The sequence below is a fragment of the Natrix helvetica genome, assembly GCF_964273705.1.
Source record: "Natrix helvetica genome assembly, chromosome: 7".
Taxonomy (NCBI): Eukaryota; Metazoa; Chordata; class Lepidosauria; order Squamata; family Natricidae; genus Natrix; species Natrix helvetica.
The window spans coordinates 29,315,363-29,335,982 of NC_138558.1; the positions used below are offsets into that span (position 1 = coordinate 29,315,363).

The window sequence follows — 20,620 nt, forward strand, 5'->3', positions numbered from 1 at the left end:
TAGGTAACATCATCAGTGCTAGTAAGGAGTGCTCTTTGCTGTCAGTTTATATTCTGGTGACTTGCTTGTCTATCTGGGTTAATTGTTAAGGGTTAATTGTGTTGCCCCACTGCCTGTTGAGTTTACAGGTTTGTTAGATTGTCTATATAGACATTTAGATAAGAATTCAGGATCCTTCAGAAAGCAAACTATTTTGATGTATAGTGAAATTCAGATTGATAAAAGCGATAAAGCATTTAAACAGGGAGTAATAATTTGGGCATATTCTGGGAGTAATGGGACAAATTGTAATTGCTTGTTTGTGCTTTCAGGATCCCGTTTGGGACAGCTGCTGCTGTTGTTGAGACACCTGTGTAAAACGGGGAGTTATTTTGTTGTTTTGGGATAATAGCATTATTTGAGGCTGAGAAAGGGGCAACTCGGTCAGCAGTAAAGGATTTCACTATAAGGTGTGGGACTGTTTTACTGCTAAATTATATTCAAATTATTTGCATATCTGTAGTAAAATACTAAATTCAGGAAATGTTTCATGGCATGTACAGTGTTGTACTAAAGGGAGTAATGTGGCACTCTTATTGGTTCTATCTATCTAGCTATCTAGCTATCTAGCTATCTAGCTATCTAGCTATCTAGCTATCTATCTCTTCCAGACAGACAGACAGACAAACAGACTGACTGACAGATTCTAAAACACTTTTCTTCAGCATACAGTGTGGTGTTTCTTTGGTGAATGCTTCTTTTAAATGATATAGTATAAGTTTATGTTTTACATGTTTAAAATAAGAAGTCGAGTCTTTGGAAACTCTAGTAAACATTGAAAGGAAATTCTTTATAGGACATTCTGGGCTGTCCAAAGTTGGAATGAACCATATATTATATAAAATAGTTAATCTGTTTAACCAAAATAACAATGTTATAAATCTTTAATTAATTGATTAATTAATATTTCATGTTTTTTAGGCCACTGTTTTCTCACTCAAGGAGGGGCTATAGGCAGTGTAGAGTATAATCAACAAATAAAACAGCATACAAAGTTAGCATCAGAATATTAAAATTAATTTAAATTTTTTTTTTAGAATTATGAGGTATAAAATTTCAAAGAAATTAAAAAAAACCAAGATGCCCATTGAGCGTCTTGAAGCTGTGGTAGTGCAGTGTTTAGAATGCAGTACTGCAGGCTACTTCTGCTGATCACCGGCTGCCAGAAGTTTGGCAGATTGAATCTCACCAGGCTCAAGGTTGACTCAGCCTTCCATCTGAGGTTGGTAAAATGAGGACCGAGATTGTTGGGGGCAATATGCTGACTTAGAGAGGGCTATAAAGCACTGTGAACCAATATATAAGTCTAAGTGCTATTGCTATTGCTTAATAAAGGCAGAGAGAGAGAGGGCTCTCGGGGTGCCAGCCAATCCCACGATTGCAGAGCCAAGTTTTGACCCCTTTATGGAAGACCAGAAGAGTGGGAACCCTCCTAACTTCTGGGGGGAAGGTGGTCCATAATGAGGGGGCAGTGGCAGAGAAAGCTCTCTTCCAAGACCCCACCAGTAAAAATCCTTTGACTGACAGGATCTGTAGCATACCTTCCTTGCACGACTGAGTGAAATACAAATATTTCATAAACACAGCTTTGCATTTTTATGAAATAATAATTTTCTCCATTCGGCTCCAAATAATGTTATGTTTATTTTGCATATTATTGAGCAACATCAACATGGATATATGCTTTTAAAAGGTTGTTATTCTGTTGTTAAGAAATTATGGAAAATGTAGGGCATCATTTGCTTTTGAAATCTTTATTATAAGATTTTTTTAAATGGAGGATGGATTGTGGAAGAAAGAGATTCTTACTGTGTGGGAAATATTAAAATGTAATACTTGTTAGCAGTGTACATTTTTAATACAACTAAATATCATCCTTTGCTAAAAAAAAAAAAAGCACCAAACTTAAAAATGAAATGTACTCTGAGGTCATTTTATTTACTGTCAGTAGCGTAGAATATGAAATAACTCTACAAAATTTACATTTTGGGGGGCTTATAATTTTTTACAAGCTCCCCATTTATTACAAGATAATAATTTTGGTATTTTTTATTGTTAGCTACTGAACGAGAGCATAAACAGCAAGTCAGATGTTCATCTATTTGAAATAATTGTCACTATGTTTAGTAAGTTTTACCCTTACTTAATCATGTCTAGGAATGCAGCCATCATTCTTTAATACGTGAGAAAATTGCTATATGCACATGTATATTTACCTAAAAATTTGATGTTTTCTTTTTTTAGATATGGAGACCAAAGGCTATCGCAGTTACTCGAAAAGCCTAGATATGGAGAGGCGCTGGAGTCAAGGTTCCCAATCTATGGAGTACACTCCTAAAGGACCAGAAGAACAGTCCGAAGAGAGTAATAATTACATGGAGATCGTAAATGTGAGCTGTGTTTCTGGCACATTTCCAAATGTCAGTTCTCAAGGAAGCAACAAAGAAAAACCTGAGTTAATTTCATGTCTTCATCCAGATCATAGTCAGCCGGCTATTTTACCCTGTGATATAAAAACTGAGATAGACTCCAAGGAACTTTCTGCAACGGTAGCTGAATCAATGGGTTTATACATGGATTCTGTAAGAGATGCCGATTTTACCTATGATCAGCACAGTCATCAAGGAAACTTGACTTCTGCAAAGATGTATCAAAATGTTGAGCAATTAGTAAAACTCTATAAGGAGAATGGCCATCGTACCTCTCCCTTGAACACCCCAAGTAGGTCCTTGAGACCTCTAATATCAGACTGTGCAAGCTCTGTGAATGGTGGCATTGTACCATCTATCATCAAAAGTCCTAGAGTGTGCCATGAGAAGAATTCTTCCGATTGTAGTCCTCAAAGCATGACTCCTTCAGTATGCAGTCCTCCTGGAATTAGTTCTGTATCATCAACTACTCCCACTAACTTTGCAAATTTCACCGTAAATAGTCCAGTAAACCAGGGAACACCTTTGCCATGTTCACCTAACATTGAAAACCGAGGTTCAATGTTACATAGTCCTCCACATACTAGCAATGTAGGATCTCCTCTTTCTAGTCCTTTAAGTAGCATGAAATCACCTATTTCAAGCCCTCCTAGTCATTGTAGTGTGAAATCTCCAGTTTCAAGTCCTAATAACATTACAATGAGATCTTCAGTATCCAGCCCTGCAAATATGAACTCAAGGTGCTCTATTGCCAGCCCTTCCAATGCCAACAATAGATCCACTCTTTCTAGTCCTGCAGTAAGCACTGTGGGATCTTCAATGTGTAGCCCTGTAAATGGTGCAGTGACGTTTCCAGCATCTAGTACATCGGTTGGACCTGGTGCAACTCAAGACATGGTTCCTAGTCCAGATTCAAAAGAGAATAAAGGTGCTTCTGAAATCATATTTCCTAAAATAGAGGAAATAGAAAATGCCATCCCTATCAATGAAGTAGCTAATCAGATGACTGTTGCTCAGTTTATAAAACCTGAACCAGATGGGATGTTTAGTAGCTCATGCCTTGGAGAAAATAACAAAATCAATTCTGATCCCCCATTTTCAGTATCAATAAAGCAAGAATCAGCTAAACATTCTTGTTCTGGTGCTTCTTTTAAAGGGAATCACATAGCAAATCCCTTTCCATTTATGGATGGATCATATTTTTCTTTCATGGATGATAAAGACTACTATTCTCTTTCTGGGATTTTAGGACCACCCGTTTCATCCTTTGAAAGCACATGTGAAGCTAGTGTGTTTTCAAATTCAGGTCTATCTATAGGAATTAAACAGGAGCCTGAAGAGAACAACTATTATCAAGAGAGTGCTCTACCGTCCTCTGCCATTGTTGGAGTCAATTCTGGCGGACAGTCATTTCACTATAGGATTGGTGCTCAAGGCAGAATAGCTTTATCACGGCCTGTTGGTAGAGAGCAACCCTTTCAGCATATGAGCTCATTTCCTCTAGTGGAGTCCTGGAAATCGCATTCGGAGTTGTCTGGCAGAAGAAGTGATGGGTATCCAGTTCTAGAATACATTCCAGAAAATGTGTCAAGGTAGGTTTGCTTTATTACTGAATATCTAAAGAGGGGGAAGAAAACCCTTTGCTGTAAGATTGTTTTTGATGCTACTGTTTTTTCAGAACTGATTATTTATATACATTGCAATATGTGTTATTAAAATGCTTTTTAAAAAATTAATAATTGTTTTCATAATTGTTTAGCGGTGGTACCGCATAATACTTCCCTGGCTAAATTTAAAAATGAGTTGCCAAATACTTCAGCAACATTATTTCCCTGTTTTTACTGCAAGGATTGTTATTAACCAGGCATTTTCAGATGTCTTCTGGAAATAAAAAGATTAATAGCTTTAATTAAGGACTGTAGGACAGAGCAGTTTTGCTCATTTACAACATTATGTGATTATTGTTTTCATATAAAAAAATAATAATTCTACATAGGAAACTAGAACCATAACCCAGTTTAATCAAGGCTTGCTCTTCTAAATTCTATGAAACCATTTTACAATCATAATAGTGGTATAAAGATTTCTTTTGTATTATACTACATGGTGACTACTAATAACGTATTTTGATGTATTTCATATTTCCAGTGACATGATAGCAAAGACCTTCCCTTTGTATTGCTGTTTCTGGCTTTTTCTTTACTCTCCAGTGGTTGGCTTTCTCTTCTATTACTTCGTTAGATTTTTTTCCCCAGATTTCATTAATATATTTCTCACTGGAACCTTTATAACATGTGTTTAACATGTGAAACACCAATATATGCAATTTAATGTTAAGGCATACTTAAAATGAAAAGCCAGTCTGAGACAATAGAGAAAAAGAGACCATGTTCAGTGTTGGAAAATACTTTTTTACTGACTATGATGCTCTTAATTGCCAAGTAGTTTCTTCACTCAGTGAGATTCTATATACCATATTTTTCGGACTATAAGAGGCACTGGTGTATAAGATGCACCAAGGTTTCAAAGAGGTAAGTAAGAAAAAAAGTTTTTGTCCTCCCCGGCCCCCAAGAGCACTCTGCAGGCTTCAGCAGGCTGGGGGAAGGCAAAAACACCCCTTTCCCCAGCCCTGCTGAAGCCTGCAGAGTGCTTCTGAGGGCTGGAGAAAAGCAAAAACGCCTCCATTTTTGAGAAAAACAACCCGTTTTTCACAAAAATGGGATGTGGGGGCAGGGCTTCGGGAGGCCAAAAATGGGTGTATTTGGTGTATAAGGCGCACCTACATTTCCACGCTCTGTTTTCGGGAGGGGATGTGCATCTTATACTCCGAAAAATATGGTACTTCATGAAGTTTCTGGATAGTTTTATGAGAGAATGATCTAAAGTAGAAAAGAAAAAGATCAATTATAGGTAATCCTCAATGTATGACCAGTTGAGTCCAGAATTTATGTTGTTAACTGATACATTTATTAAGCGACTTTGGCCCCTTTTTACGACTTTTCTTACCACAGTTGTTAAGTGAATAACTGCAGTTGATAATTTAGTAACCCAGTTCTTAAGTGAATCTGATTTCCCCTTTGACTTTGCTTGTCAGAAGGATCACAGGGCCTTGGGTCACTGCAGCGGTCATAAATATGAAACAGTTGCCAAGCATCTGAATTTTGATCACATGATCATGGGGATACTGCAAAGGCCAAAACTGTGAAAACAGTCATAAGTCACATTTTTCAGTGCTATTGTAACTTTGAACCGTCACTAAACTACCTGTACACCTTTTCATAGTGGTAATTTCTGCCTGAAACTCCTGCCTTCCAAATCTACTTATTAACAGAAATGGCACATTTTCCTGTACACCGCTTGGAGAGTCCAAGCAATGGGTTAATTCAGTCTGCTTGCCCTTAGGACTGAGGAACTATTTTTCCTTAAGCCACACCTCCTCCTGGTGTGCTCAATCCCCCAGAATTCTTCCTCAGTCAGCCCGTTTGGACGTATTTAGTTAGAGCTCTGAGCTAAATTGATCTTTTTTTTTTTGGCTTGGACTCTCTAATTGCGTTTAAAGTTTTTTCTCTAATATTCCCCAACCTCGTGAGACGTTTCTCTCTTCAATTCTGCGACTTTCTTCAATAGAATCTGCACTTGAAGGCCAGGAGGTAAGCTACAAGGTGGTGGGGGGTGCCCCTCAGCCGATCCTCTTGGGACGGCTTCGGAGGCCTGCCGCTTGTCGTTTAAAACGGCGCGGCTGCAGCGGCGAGGTTCCTAAGTCCCCAGGCCCCTCGTTTGTTATTTTCGTCGAAGTTTTTTCGCTCCCCGGCCTGCTAGAGGACCTCTGCCGCAGGGAGGAGTGGGCGATCGTCGCCATTGCGAGGCGCGTTCGCCCCTCGCTCTCCCTTAGCCCCACGCTGTTGCGGCGGCCATTTTTAGGCGCGAAAATAGCGCGCCCAGCCATGGCCGCCATTTTGCATCAGCCTCGTTGTCAGGAGGCCGCTGGAGGTGGCAGGGCCTAGCAAGGGTTTCTCGGGCTAGGATCGCCACCTTCGCCATTTGTCTATTTTTGCGAGCGGCGCTGGTTCCTGTGCCATTCCAACGGTCATCATACCGGCTCAGGGAGGAGGCCTAAGTAAGCGCAGGCCTGAAGATTTTTTCTATAGTCATTCTCCTCCCTGCTTCTCCTGCGGAGCCTTGCACCTCGGTGCAGGCCCCAATCCTACCCCTGGGCCTCCGACTGGTGTGAAACATGGGATGATTTCATAGTATTGATTCGATTAATTGTATATATGGCAATTTTAACGATCATTTCGTTTTGTTTCCCATTACAGCACCCAGTCTATATCTATCCTTCTGCCTTATCATAGCCTTGCTCCATCTTGTGTGGTCATTGACTATGGACCTGCCCAGTCCTCCCGATTCCCAAGACGCTAGGCCGAGCCTCTCGCAGGCCCCTAGCAAGGGTTCCTCCTCTTCGGGGAGTGGGGGTGCGGGCAAGAGTGGTGGGGGTAGCTCTGGGAAACAGCGTTCCAGAACCCCTTCGGTAGCTGAGGCCAAGGATGCTGAAAGGCGCCAGCGGGCCCTTGACAAGCAATTCGAGAAGGCCAGACGCCAGGCAGACAGGGTGCAGTCCCTTTCAGGAGCCCCTCCCTCCCGGGAAGATCTCCAGTCGGTCCTCGCCGAGGAGGTGGAATCCCAGGACCTATCCCCTAATAGGTCATTTGCAGAGCCGGCTTCCCCGGTCCCTTCTTGGGCCTGTGAACAAGTTCCTCCCCCTGGGGATGCTAGCATAGACGATATGCAGGGTGAGGCTTCACCCCCCCTAGAAGAGGGCTTGGATCCCGATTCTGACTCTGAGGAGTTATCGCCCCGCATGCAGGAGCTAATGGCCCGCGCCATTGCCAAGGGCATCACGGAGGCCATGAAATTTAAAAGCCCTACCGCAGCGGCCCCTAAGGGTCCCAAGCCCGATCAGGCAGCTCCGCCCCCAAGCAAGCGTGCTCGCCATCCTTCCCTGGAATCCTCGGTGGTCAGCGAGGCCTCTGCCATTGAGGACCCTGACCCGGAGGTGCTAGGCCTCTCGGACGACGAGGACCTTCCCCCCGAAGCGCCCGCCTTTGCGGGTCTCTTCAAGCCCAGCCTTTTTAAATCGGTCCTTCACAAGGTCAAGGCTGCCACCAGGGTGGGGATCAAGCCCAAGCCGACCGCGCCGGCGGATGATGCCCCTCCGGCTAATCCCAATGCGGTCATGTTTGATGTGCCAGCGCCCCAGCAAGAGCTGGTTCCGGTCCCGGGGCTGTTCCTCGACTTAATCCAGCGCCAGTGGGCTCAGCCAGCCACGCAATCCTCTCCCAGTGGGGTAGATAGGAAGCTTTATACTATGGAGCCAGTGTTGGAGGACCTTCTGGCCCTTCCCACTGTCGACCCGCCCATCGCTGCGCTCACTTCCAACTCCTCGCTACCGGCCGACCTCCTGGAAGGCCTTAAGGCGGAGGACAAGAAGGCGGAAAAGGCGTGCCACAAGACCCATCTGGCGGCTGCCTGGGCCATCAGGGCCTCTTCTTCCGCTTCCTTTTTTAATAGGGCTTCTGTGATCTGGCTGCGCGAGCTCCTAAACAAGCTCCCGGCGGGAGACATCCGTCTCCACCAGGACGTGTCAAAAATAATCGCGGCCTCCCAGTATGCCGCTGACGCGTCCCTCAATGCCACCAAATTTGCCTCCAGGGCCCTCGGTTCTAACATAACTTCCCGTCGACTGATCTGGCTCCGACATTGGCAAGCGGACCAGAAAAACAAATGGAAACTGGCTTCCGCCCCCTTTAAGGGGTCCAAATTGTTTGGCGAGTCCCTGGATCCTCTCCTCATTGAGTCCAAGGACAAGAGGAAGATCCTACCTTCTCTAAATAAAAAGCAGGAACGTAAGGCCGCTCCCTACTCTAGGAGGCAGTCCTTTCGTGCCTCCGAGCCTTCCACCTCTGCCTCTTCCTTCTCTCCCTCTAATAGGTCCTTCGGCCAGCAGGGCGACAGGTCCCAAGACAGAGCGCCCTTTCGGGACAGAGGCAGGCAGCAGTTCGGCTTCCGCAAGTATAACCGCGGTGGGGCCTCCAACAGGCCGTTCCGTAAGTCAAAGTGACTGCCAGGGCTTGGCGCCCATCGGGGGTCGCCTACAGCTGTTCGCCTCCCATTGGGCCCAGAACACCGAGGATGCTTGGGTTCTGCAGACAGTCAGGGAAGGCCTCTCCTTGGAATTCCTGTCCCTTCCCCCTCGGACCTTCATCCGATGCCCTGTCCCGTCCTGCCCCCAAAAGAGGCAGCGTATGGACCAGGAAGTCCGTCATCTCCTGGACATCAGGGCCGTGGAACCAGTTCCCCAAGGCGAAGAGGGGAAGGGGTTTTACTCCATCCTCTTCCTGGTACCAAAGAACTCGGGGGGGTGGAGAGCCATCTTGGACCTCAAGAACCTCAACAGGCATATCGCCTACCGGAGGTTCAAGATGCAGTCTCTGCAGTCCATTCTGGCGGGGATTCGACAGGGAGATCTTCTCACATCTATAGATCTCAAAGAGGCATACCTCCACATCCCCATCCGTCCTCAGCACAGGAAGTTCCTGCGCTTCTATTATGCGGGTCGCCACTTCCAGTACAAAGCTCTTCCATTCGGCCTCTCGTCCGCTCCTCGGACGTTTACCAAAGTGCTGGCGGTAGTGGCGGCTCAGCTAAGACGCAGGCCCATAAGGCTCCAGTGCTACCTGGACGACATCCTGATCCAGTCGTCGTCCAGGCAGCAGGCCCTTCGGGATCTCCAAACCACTATGAGATCCCTCAGAAATCACGGCTTCACTCTAAACATAGAGAAGAGCCATCTCACTCCAACCAACAGACTTGTACACCTGGGGGCGGTGATAGATACCAACTTGTGCAGGGTTTTCCTTTCCCGAGACAGGTTGACCGGTCTAAGGTCCATGACCCACAAGGTGTTGAGCTTGAGGCAGGCTCCAGTGGTCCTTCTGTCGCAGCTGCTGGGAAAAATGATCTCCTGCATTTCCATCGTGCCGTGGGCCCGCCTGCATTCCAGGTCTCTTCAGTGGCTGCTGCTGCCGCACCAGAGGGCATCCAGGAGCAACTCTACCAGGCCGATTCGAGTTCCCCCGGACGTGAAGAGGTCTCTCCGCTGGTGGGTGTCTCCGGCCATCCTCAAGGGCCACCTATTCAAGGAACCCGAGAGGTTGATCATCACCACAGACGCCAGCCTCTCCGGCTGGGGAGCCCACATGGGGTCCCTGGTTGTTCAAGGCAAGTGGTCCCAAGTGGAATCCAGCTACAGCATCAACCTGCTGGAACTGAGAGCTGCTCGCCTGGCCCTGCGACATTTCAGCCGGCCCATCCATCGTCAACATGGCTTCTGATGACGGACAATGTGGCCACCAAGGCCCACATCAACCGTCAGGGCGGCACCAGATCCAGAGCACTGATGAGAGAGGCGGAGTCCCTGGGACGCTGGGCGGAGCGCCATCTGGAATCCCTTCGCTCCGACCATATCTCCGGAGTGGACAACACACAGGCCGACTGGCTGAGCAGGACGACCATAGATCCTGCGGAGTGGAAACTGGACCCTCGCCTGTTCCACCAGATGTCCGACAGATTCGGGACTCCGGCCGTAGACCTGTTTGCGTCAAGGGACAACAAGCAGCTCGACCGCTTCTGCTCCCGGTTCTTCACCCCGGGGGCGGAGGGGACAGACGCACTGCGTTGCAAGTGGCCCCGCGAGCTACTGTATGCCTTCCCTCCCCTGCCTCTCCTTCCTCAATTCATCTCCAAAGTCATCGCAGAGGGAGCAGAGGTCCTTCTCGTGGCCCCGCATTGGGCCCGCAGGTCGTGGTTTGCCGACCTTGTCCACCTGTCGGTGTCTCCTCCGTGGCGCATTCCTCCGGACCAGATCTCCCTCAGCCAGGGGGCCGTGATTCACCCAGAGCCCCAGTGGCTCCAGTTGGCCGTCTGGCACTTGAGGGGGACCAACTAAAAGACCAAGGCCTGTCGGAGGAGGTAGTGAACACCATTCAGGCGGCTAGACGCCCTTCAACCACTAGGATTTATGATGCGTCCTGGGCCGCCTTCGCCAAGTGGTGTGAGGAGCTGCTCATCGAGCCGACGACCGCGCCTGTTCCCAGAGTGCTTGACTTCCTTCAAGCGGGACTCAACAAGGGCCTGGCCCCGAACACCCTTCGACGCCAAGTGGCGGCTTTGTCTACTGTCTGGTCGGGCGACCACCTTTTGCCTCTCAGCAAAATCCCGAAGGTGCGTCTTTTCCTCAAGGGCGCTTCTAACCTTCGCCCTCCCACCGTTCATCGCTATCCTACTTGGCAGCTGTCCGTGGTCCTGCGGGCCCTCTCTGGCCCTCCATTCGAGCCTTTACGCACTACTTCTCTTCGATTCCTGACGCTGAAGACGGCCTTCTTGATTGCCATCACGTCAGCTCGCCGGATTTCGGAGCTGGCGGCTCTCTCTGTTCGCCAGGATCTGTGCGTCATCCACCCTGACAGGGTCATTTTGAGGCTGGACCCGACCTTTACCCCCAAAGTAAACTCATGGTTCCATAGAGCGCAAGACATTGTGTTGCCAAATTTTTGTCCTCATCCGTCGCATCCCAGAGAGCGATCCTGGCACAATCTTGATGTCAGGAGGGCCCTGAAGGTCTACATCGCTCGTACTGCGGAATTCAGGAAATCAGAGGCTCTTTTCCTCTCCTTCCAGCCCGGTTCCCTAGGGAAGAAGGTCACTTCCTCCACAATTGGCAGGTGGCTTCGCGCTTGCATTGCGACTGCCTATGAAAGTCAATCCAAAGCCGTTCCGCGCGGCATCACTGCACACTCCACACGAAGTGCTGCTACTTCAGCGGCCTGGGCCACCCAGGCCTCGATCCTGGACATCTGCAGGGCCGCTACGTGGTCCTCTCCTTCTCCATTTGTGCGACACTATAAACTGGACATTTTCGCCTCGGCTGAGGCGTCTTTCGGCAGGCGTGTGCTCCAGGCGGTTGTGTCAGAGACCGAATCCCGGGAGCCTTCTTCTGCCCACCCAGATGGACAATAACTTTGGTATGTCCCATTGCTTGGACTCTCCAAGCGGTGTACAGGAAAATGACCATTGGCTTACCTGAAGGGTCCTTTTCTGTACACCGCGGGAGAGTCCAACCCACCCTGGCTCTCAAGGCCGGGATTCGGGTTCCTCGTGTCAACAGTACATCATCTTGGACGCTTCGCTCCGTCCGCACGAACTGACTCCTTCAAAGAATTCTGGGGGATTGAGCACACCAGGAGGAGGTGTGGCTTAAGGAAAAATAGTTCCTCAGTCCTAAGGGCAAGCAGACTGAATTAACCCATTGCTTGGACTCTCCCGCGGTGTACAGAAAAGGACCCTTCAGGTAAGCCAATGGTCAATTTCTACTACTTTATTTTACACAATGTGTAATTGGAGTATTACAGATAACTAGTTATAGCTTTAGTTCCATTACTCTTAATCAGCACTGATTTATAATCCTACTTTTGGATTTGAGCTTTTTATTTTTTACTGTTGCATCCATTCTTTTTACTTCTCTCTACTTCCTAGTTGAAGAATGCTCATTTTTTGAAATCTAATTTTTTAAATTAAAAAAAAATCTATTTCTGCCTTCAGAGTGTGTGTGTGTGTGTGTGTGTGTGTGTGTGAGAGAGAGAGAGAGAGAGAGAGAGAGAGAGAGAGAGAGAGAAAGAGAGAATGAGAATGCATTCAGAATTGAAGAGTATCTTTTGATATCTTCTCCGAGTACCTAACTTTGCAATTATTTCACCTTATTAAAGCTCTTGGAATCTTATTCTTATATTTCTGTCTCTACTAATGTTTTAACACTTTGAAAAAAAATTAAAACCAAAGATTTTATAAAGGTTTTTTCTTCTTCATGTGCTTTTCATATTTTATTATACATATTAATATTTTTTCACTTATCTATTTATAATGAAAAATATGCTAGTGGATCACTTTACTATTAAGTTATGTTATACTGGTATAACAGATCTTTCACATCTTTTATAACTTAAACAGAAAAACCTAAACATAAGCACTTCAAGTGACAAATGTAATTTTATTCTTAGTTTTATTTTATCTATCTCTTCATAGGATGCATGAAGCATATATTACTTCTTCTTTGAGGAAGACATTAATGCAGTCACTGGGTTTCTATATGCATTTAAGAAATTTCTTTTGACTTATTCTGTTAAATTGTTTCTCAGAACATTTGAATGAATGTCTGAATGGTATAGTTAGGATCTCGCCATTTACTTTTATACTAGTATTACTTTTATGTAGCAGAGTAAAATGAACTTTTTAAATATTCTATACTTCAATATCACAAGATTGAAAATTTTGTCCAAAATGTATCTGATTATTTTTGTTGTTTGTGGTAGCTTGCAATTGGATTGTGCAGTGCCTTTTTGCTACAATATACAGGTACTTAGTGACTGTATCATTTAGTGAAGTGTTCAAAATTATGAGCGTGATGAAGAAATTACTTTACAACCAATCCTCACATTCATTACTTTCACAAGTCTGTAAAGCAAAGGAAAGCTGAAGTAAGATGATAAGTAGAGTTGCCGTTTCAGGTAGTGACCGCTTTGCTTGATAACTAAGTTAAAGGTATCAGTTGTGGTCACTAAGTGAGGATTACATGTATGTTGATACATTAATGATGTCATTATTTTGGATTTAGCTTTGTTATGGTTATATTTTAGCATTGTGCCTGAACATATATTAAGTTGTAGGAACAAGATCCCAGTTTAACTTCCATAAAATAACAGCAAGCTTCAGTGGTTAAATATGATGGACTTCTTTTCATTGTATGTGTTTCAGCAGAAGCTGAATTGCCATGTGATTTTTATTTGGATTGAGGTTGCATCTTGTACCATAAGATCTTCCAACTTTGTCATTCTGTGATTCTATATCTATATACATTAATTAAATTCTGTAATACTCCTGGTAACATTTAAGTACATGGAGATTATATAGTATGGTAGGTTGAATTTGCTTTAGTTCCTTGATTTGAAGGATTATTTAGTGATTGATCAAATGATTTGGCTGTGGTAATTATATTGAGCTTGCTAGTACTTTCTGATGAGATGAGTCCTGAAATAAGCATGCAAAATATTTTTGCTAGCAAAAAAACAAAAATAAATATGTATACGCTTTTCAGAATGAAATATACTAAAATAATTAATGTATTATGCTTACTGGAAAGCTAAAATTAGATACATAGAAAGCTCAAGCTTTTTTTTACCATCTTTGTATAATTCATCCTGGAAACAAGGACCTGGAATATGTCCTTAAAGGTATCAGTTCTTGAATGCAAAACTCCAAAGGATCACTAGATGGCAGAACAGGGACACTGAAAATGATCTATTCTCATGCAGTGGTTGTCTAGATTTTGGCAACCAAATGTCTGCCAAATATTTGGCAGTCCTCTATGACCATACTAATTCCTCTGAATTTAGGGCATCTAATTTGACGAGGTGATTTTCTGGGAAAAGACTGAACCAGAAAAATTTCCAATACCTTTGGAATTTTTAGTGAGCAAAGCTATTATGCTACACTGTGTTTTACGTGATGCCTAACTATCTTATAACTTTTCTCCAATATAATTAAGACCACTTCATTTAGGTTTAAAAGTGATAAAAATTCTACAACATACTTGTCTGAATTTAGTAAATAAAAAAATAAAGGCACCCTAATGTTAACACCAAAAGAGATGTGATTACTTACATCAGTCAAACTCGTGTCGTCATGGTGGTATCACCTGACGTATCGGAATTTTTTTCTCCTTTGCTAAACCAGGCATGGGTGTGGTCAGCACGTGATGCCTCTTGGCTACGGGCTGCGAATTTGACGGTCCTGACACATAAAATAATCCAGGTTTAATTCTGAAACAAAATAGGTGTCTGGAGCAATCTAATTTTTATAAGCATTAAAATTGCATCAAAAGGAAATGAAAATTTGCATTGTAAAATGGAAAATATCCCGTAGAAAAATTAAGCAATAAAAATTTATTTCTCATTATTAACCAGGTCTCCTTGGGTTGGACAGAAGGATATGCAAACCTGGATTACCACTTCCTATAGTTATTTGATAATTAGTTATATCATGGCTTCAAAACCTAAGGGACTGGTTTGGACAAAACTCAGCAGCACTTTTTCATACAGTTGTTGACAAAAATTGGATTGCTGACATGATCGCCAATGTCCGATGATGGACACCATACAACAAGAAAAACAATAGTTATTTGAGCTGAAATAATGATTTTTGATCTTAGGCGTGAAATCGTTAGAAATTATGTTTTTAAACACTTTTCTTTAGCCAGAATTGTGATGAGTCGTGCATGTAGAATAATTAGAGATTTTATTCTTCTTGGTTCATGGAAAAATTAAGAAGAAAAATTAATAAAAGTAGGCTTCATGTTTTGGTAGGCAGTTTTTCTACTATTTATTGTTTTGAATCATGAAATTCAGATTTAACTAACTAACTAAAAACCGATTTACTAGATTACAGTGATTTTTCTATTTATATTAATGAAATTTTGTAAGATAGATGATTTTTCTTATGAAACGTTTTATACATTTGTATTTTTTATTTATTAGTTTTTAGGTATATTCATAACTTTTCTGCATTAGAAACTGTATTATTCCTTTTACTTTGGTGTAAGATGCCAAGGGAATTAAAAGTTGTACTGTAATATATGCAAAACTGGGATAGAACGTGGAAACATAAGTGCAATATTTTCTGCTCTGTTTGAATTTTCTATAAAACTAAAAACTGTCCATCATTCCAGGAAACGCTTTGACTTTTCTTCACAATTATTTTTAATGGCCTTCCGAGGCCTTGTAATTGAATAGGTACATAATTTCATTAAGCGCTTTTTCATGACTATTCTTTTTTATAAAACTAAAAGTTCAAAGCACGCAATGAACAAGAGGAATCTCTGCGTGTTTTCATCTTCACTAGAAGACAAGCATCGTTATTAATATACTATTTACAGTTTTTAAACATATCCTGAAGTATAGGCACTTAAACATTCAGCTATAGTCATTCCCATTGAAGCCGTAATTATATTCATATAGGTTGTCATGCCAGGAAATCCAGGAAACTGTCAGCTGATAAGAGAAGGAAGCAAAAGAAAGAATATGTGAGATAGAAGATGATGCGTGCCAGGCCAAAAGCCTAAAACCATGTTTAAAGTTGTGCTTGCTGGAAAATTCTAGGAGTTAAGTTCACAAACGTATCTTAAAGTTGATAAGGTTGAGAAACACTGGCATAAATGCTCTTCAGTAATATATTAAACTACAGCAGGGATTTCCAACCTTGGCAATTTTAAGACGTGTGGACTCCAACTCCCAGAGTTCCTCAGCCAGCTTTGAATTCTGGGAGTTGAAGTCCACACATCTTAAAGTTGCCAGGTTGGAGACCCCTGAACTACAGCATCAGTTTGGAAACTGGATTGTGAACTCTGGCCATTATAGCTTTTATAATGCTGCTAATATTTTTTGTTTACTTAATTCTCAGTGAGATTCCAAATAATGTTTCCATTTCTGATTCCCGAAGCCTTTGTAAGCTTTTGAAAGACTTTACTTTGCTTATCCTATAAGGCTTAAAGCCAGAAAATGTTATGCATGTCATTTTAATTATTAAACAATATATGAAAAATCAAAATGCAGTGTTTTATTAAAATGTGCACCTGAGTGAACACAGCTCTAAACTTGTGAAAATACCAGACACTTAATTTTCCAAAAGTGATTTAGGAAAATGTCTTAGTTGCTTGAAAAAAATAAAATAAAACAGAAGAGATTGGTGTTTTGCATAGCTTCGGGAAAACTCATGTACCTGCAAACAAGACAGTGAAATATCTGTCAGAGGACTGGACAATAATCTGTAATCCCAGCTACTGTATTCTGTAACAATTACAAATGTTGGGACGAGGTGGTTAGGGACACAGGTTCCAGGCCACCATAAACTATGGTAGTTAACTGGGTGACAATTGTTTCAGCCCAACACAGCTAACTGAATTTTTGTTATGGAGAGTTTGTATACACCATCTGAAGTTCCTGGGGAAAAAAATCAGGTTATACATTGCAAAATACACTAAACATAAATATATATTGATTTATTGATTCCCAAATACATATATTTATATTTTTTGATTATAATTATTTATTTGATAAATCACCTTTGATACACCAATCATTGTACAAAATGTAAAGCATAATGTATTGTATATAATATGTACCATAGGTTTGTATAGGTTTACAATCTTCTGGTACAAAAGGAAAAAAAAGTGTGATGAAGGAAGAGAAAAGTAAGGCTTCAGATAAGAACCCACATTCTTAAGAGATAGACGAACCAGATGGGTTTCAAATCCACCATACTACTTACTCAGAATTCCGTTCAGAAAAAAAAAAACTTCTTACCAAAAGAGACTTTGATATCCTGCCTTATATCTGAGCCCAGAGAATGTATTTCCCCCCAACCTTTGTAGTCCCAGGGCAGCTATCAAACAATGATGCCATGAGTTTTAATTTTTATGAGGTTTCTGCATTTTCTGTTGCCCTACTTCATGCCCAAGGAACAACTGGAATTATAGTTGCAATTCCCTGTTCTTTCAAGCAGATATTTGCAATGTTGCAAAGTCTGCAAATATTTAACTGGAGTGTGCACAAGTTGAAAAAAAAAAACAGAGCAGGGCAACAATGGTCTCTTGGTTTGGATATTGTTCTTCACTTAAAAAAAAAAGCAGGTTTTGACTTTTACCCCAAATTCGACAACCGGGCAATTATATTAGCCAATCATTTAAAAACTGCTTTATAAAAGCATTATTAAGAGGCTGTTACAAACCCTAATGTGGTATGCTGTCATATTTGTTCCCTGGTTCTGGATACTTTTTTCCCCTATGGCTGTTACAACTTCTTTCTGAAGCTTATCATTTTCATAAAACTATACAAATTGAAATACCTGTGCCCTGCAGAAATGGAAATTGCATGCAGGAATGCTTCCCTTTTATAGATTGCTTAGAGGAACGATAGACTTTATTTTGAAAATATTACTTGTTCTTGTCGAAAGAAGATCTGTGTGCTTATGCTGGCTGACTCCCATGGGCCTTGCTGAGGGAATTGCATTTACAATAACTGCCAAATGAGAATGTCCATATTGATTTTTAGATTCTAGAGATAGTCAGTGACGACGCAACATCTGAGACCCAAACAAATTCCTGAAAAATAAAGTTTGCTTCAGCAGAATTCAAGGAATCTGCTATATACATGATGTACTTAGTAACTGCTTAACTTTATCAGTAACTTTAAAATTTCCAGTTCTTTTATTTATGTTCCCCCACTCCCAAATCATTTGTATTCTTTGTTAGTCTGCCAACTTTTTAATGGCTTTAAGTTACGCTTAGTCTTCCTCCGGAAATCCAGAGACATGGGCGGTGACACAGTTGGTTCACAGAAAAAAAACTGGCATAGAAAGATGTTAGGTATGTAAGACAGTTCAGAAAAATATCTCATTGTGTTAATTAGTGCCAATTCAGGAAAGTGTTTTTATGTCAGCATGTATGCATTTGAGCATCTATTTAAGTAGTTCTTTTAAAAAATGTGCGTGAAATCTAAGTACCTCTCCAGCTGGAAACTAGTTATCTGAAATGAGGAATGTGTATAAGGATCCTTTTCCTTTACAAATGCGTAGTTGAAGAGTAAGGTTGAAAGCTATAAACTGTATTGAATTACACAATTGTATTTAGGTAAGAGTTTGGCTTTGCTTCAGTCAACTGCGTTTGTGTAGAAGGCTTGCATTGTCAGGCACAGAAGCAAATATTTCAATGAAAATCCAGAAGTTCACTTATTGGATTATAAAGTTTGAAAGTTTACCACTGGAGGATTTTCTTTATATTAAAGGAATATCAAATTGGAGCCTGTGTCCACATATGTGGAGTCTATTTGAATAATTAAGTTCCAGACTATGATGGGCTCCAGCTTACCTCATTCCTAGCCAATGTAGTACTAACCTAGTCAAGTTAGAAATGATTGCCAAGGTGAACGTATCTCTGCACATCTGTATTATTGATCACTGATGTTGAGAGCTTTGAACTGGAAACTTTCCAGAGAAACTGTTCTTTATTTTGCATCCCTTAAGGTCTCAAAGTTTATTGGATACAGATTAAAATAGATTTCCATTTTTATTCATGCTGAATCAATGCACCAGCAGTTGGAAGGAAGGAAGCAGATTGCCTGTAAGAGTTTTTAAAAGGTCAATGGTTAATTAGTTACCAAAAGAATACAGTTTATTTCATTTGTTGTGGGTTAACATGGCTATAATTTTAGTTATATACTTGTTTTATGCTCTAAAGTCTGTTTTGTATATACCTATTGGAAAAAGACTTTTGTGAACTCTTAAAAATAAAACACTAATGTATGTGGTATTCCTATTTTTACACTGCTTTATGTGGTATTCCTATTTTCTATATAAACTGATTCATTCCTCTAATTTAATTTGAATAAAAAGTATATACACATTCCAAATTAATTTTCTCTTTTTTTCCCTCCTTCTATCTTGGTTCCCCTTTTTGTCCCGACACATACACACAGACAGACACACAAATGCACTTCTCGCCTTTATGGGTGGTATGTATCTTCCTCAGTCTTGAGTCCTCTACCAGAGGTCCAGGACTTTGAGGTTTCTGCATTAATATCTTAGCTTTTCTGAACTGAGAGCTTTGATGTTTCTAAAATCAGTTGGAACCACTATCTTAACTTAGTGAGAAGCATTCTTACAGCTCTGAATGTTCTTACCACTAGTGGAATCACTTTGGTTTTTACTTTCCACATCCTTTCTAGTTCTTCTTTCTTTTTCTCCAGCTTCTTAGTCTCCTTCTTGATATTGCTTTCACTTGGCACCACTACATCTGTCACCACCGCTGTCTTCTGCTGCTTGTCTACTACCAAAATGACTGGTTGATTGGCTAGTGCAGCCACTGGTAGAATTTCCCAGGTCTGAGACGGTAGCTAGCTATTGTGGTACATTCCATGCAAGTTCTTGTCTGGTCATGGCATTTCCTCTATGTTCCTCCCACGTCTGCTGATGCCCCAGGCATTTTCTCAGCACTTCACTTGGGTTGCCATCTTACTGATGTACTGCTGGATGCTTTGGGCTTCATCCAGAATAATGACTGACAGTCACTGGTCCACACATACACCACTCTTTCTGCCTGGTGTACAGTCTCTGGTTGTAGAACTTGGGGTGGAAACTTCCATAGATTGTGAGGAACTTCTGGGTTTTCACATCAGCACCTTCCATGTCATTCTTTAGCTCGCACGGTGCCTGATAACAGGATGTGCACGCACACCCATACACAAACACACACGCCCATAGAGGGGAGAGAGAGAAAGAGAGAGAGAGAGTTAAATGAAAATCACTTGTACAATGTCTTCTTCTGAATTAGTTTGTGTCTTTCAAGTAAATGATATTACTTTATTTTAAAAATTGATTTCACATTCCATGATCATATTACAAGGGCTTCTAGTTACTAGAAAAGTATACTTAAGAATAAAAATTTTTATAAATGGTTCCTAATATCATGTAAGTGAACATTATTTTTTTCCGAAGAGACACTTCAAAAAAGCATGCATTTGTGTGGTTTTCTGGCTTTATGTGTGTGTTTGTTTGCATGTATATATTTGAAGGCACAGCTAAACACTTCCCTAGTGAACTGCCTTAATTTTGCTTGTGCCACTGAAGCGGGTCACACTAATGTAAACCTAGCAACCGCTCTCCATTTAGTTTGGATTCCTGTAGCTTGTAGATTTCCTTATTTTGGCTCATTATAACTCCAATACTAAAACAGTTTCTGTTCAGGATGCAACCCAAATTTGAAAACATTTTTATCTACTGAAAACCTCTGCTGTTGCTTAGGACCAATAATATACAACAAGAGTTTTGAGCTTCCAATGTTATCTCAATTTTTGGGTTAATTATCACCAAGGCATAAGGGAAAAATGTAATTTTTCATAAATATCTTTGCCAGCTTTGAAAACTATATTCCTTGAAGAGAAGAGGGATTAAGAGACAAGAAGGTAAAAATATTGCTGAATTAGAAAATAGTG

At 41.8% G+C, this 20,620-nt stretch overlaps 1 protein-coding gene across 3 annotated transcripts in view; it reads left to right on the forward strand.

The window, feature by feature from the left end:
• NR3C2 (nuclear receptor subfamily 3 group C member 2) overlaps positions 1-20,620 on the forward strand; it is a 153,068-nt gene that overhangs the window by 7,724 nt on the left and 124,724 nt on the right. For all 3 annotated transcript variants that reach the window (XM_081959639.1, XM_081959641.1, XM_081959640.1), the window contains exon 2: positions 2,284-4,060. In XM_081959639.1, coding sequence (XP_081815765.1) covers positions 2,286-4,060 — 1,775 coding nt within the window. In that variant the 5' untranslated portion in view covers positions 2,284-2,285. The remainder of the gene's footprint in view (positions 1-2,283; positions 4,061-20,620) is intronic.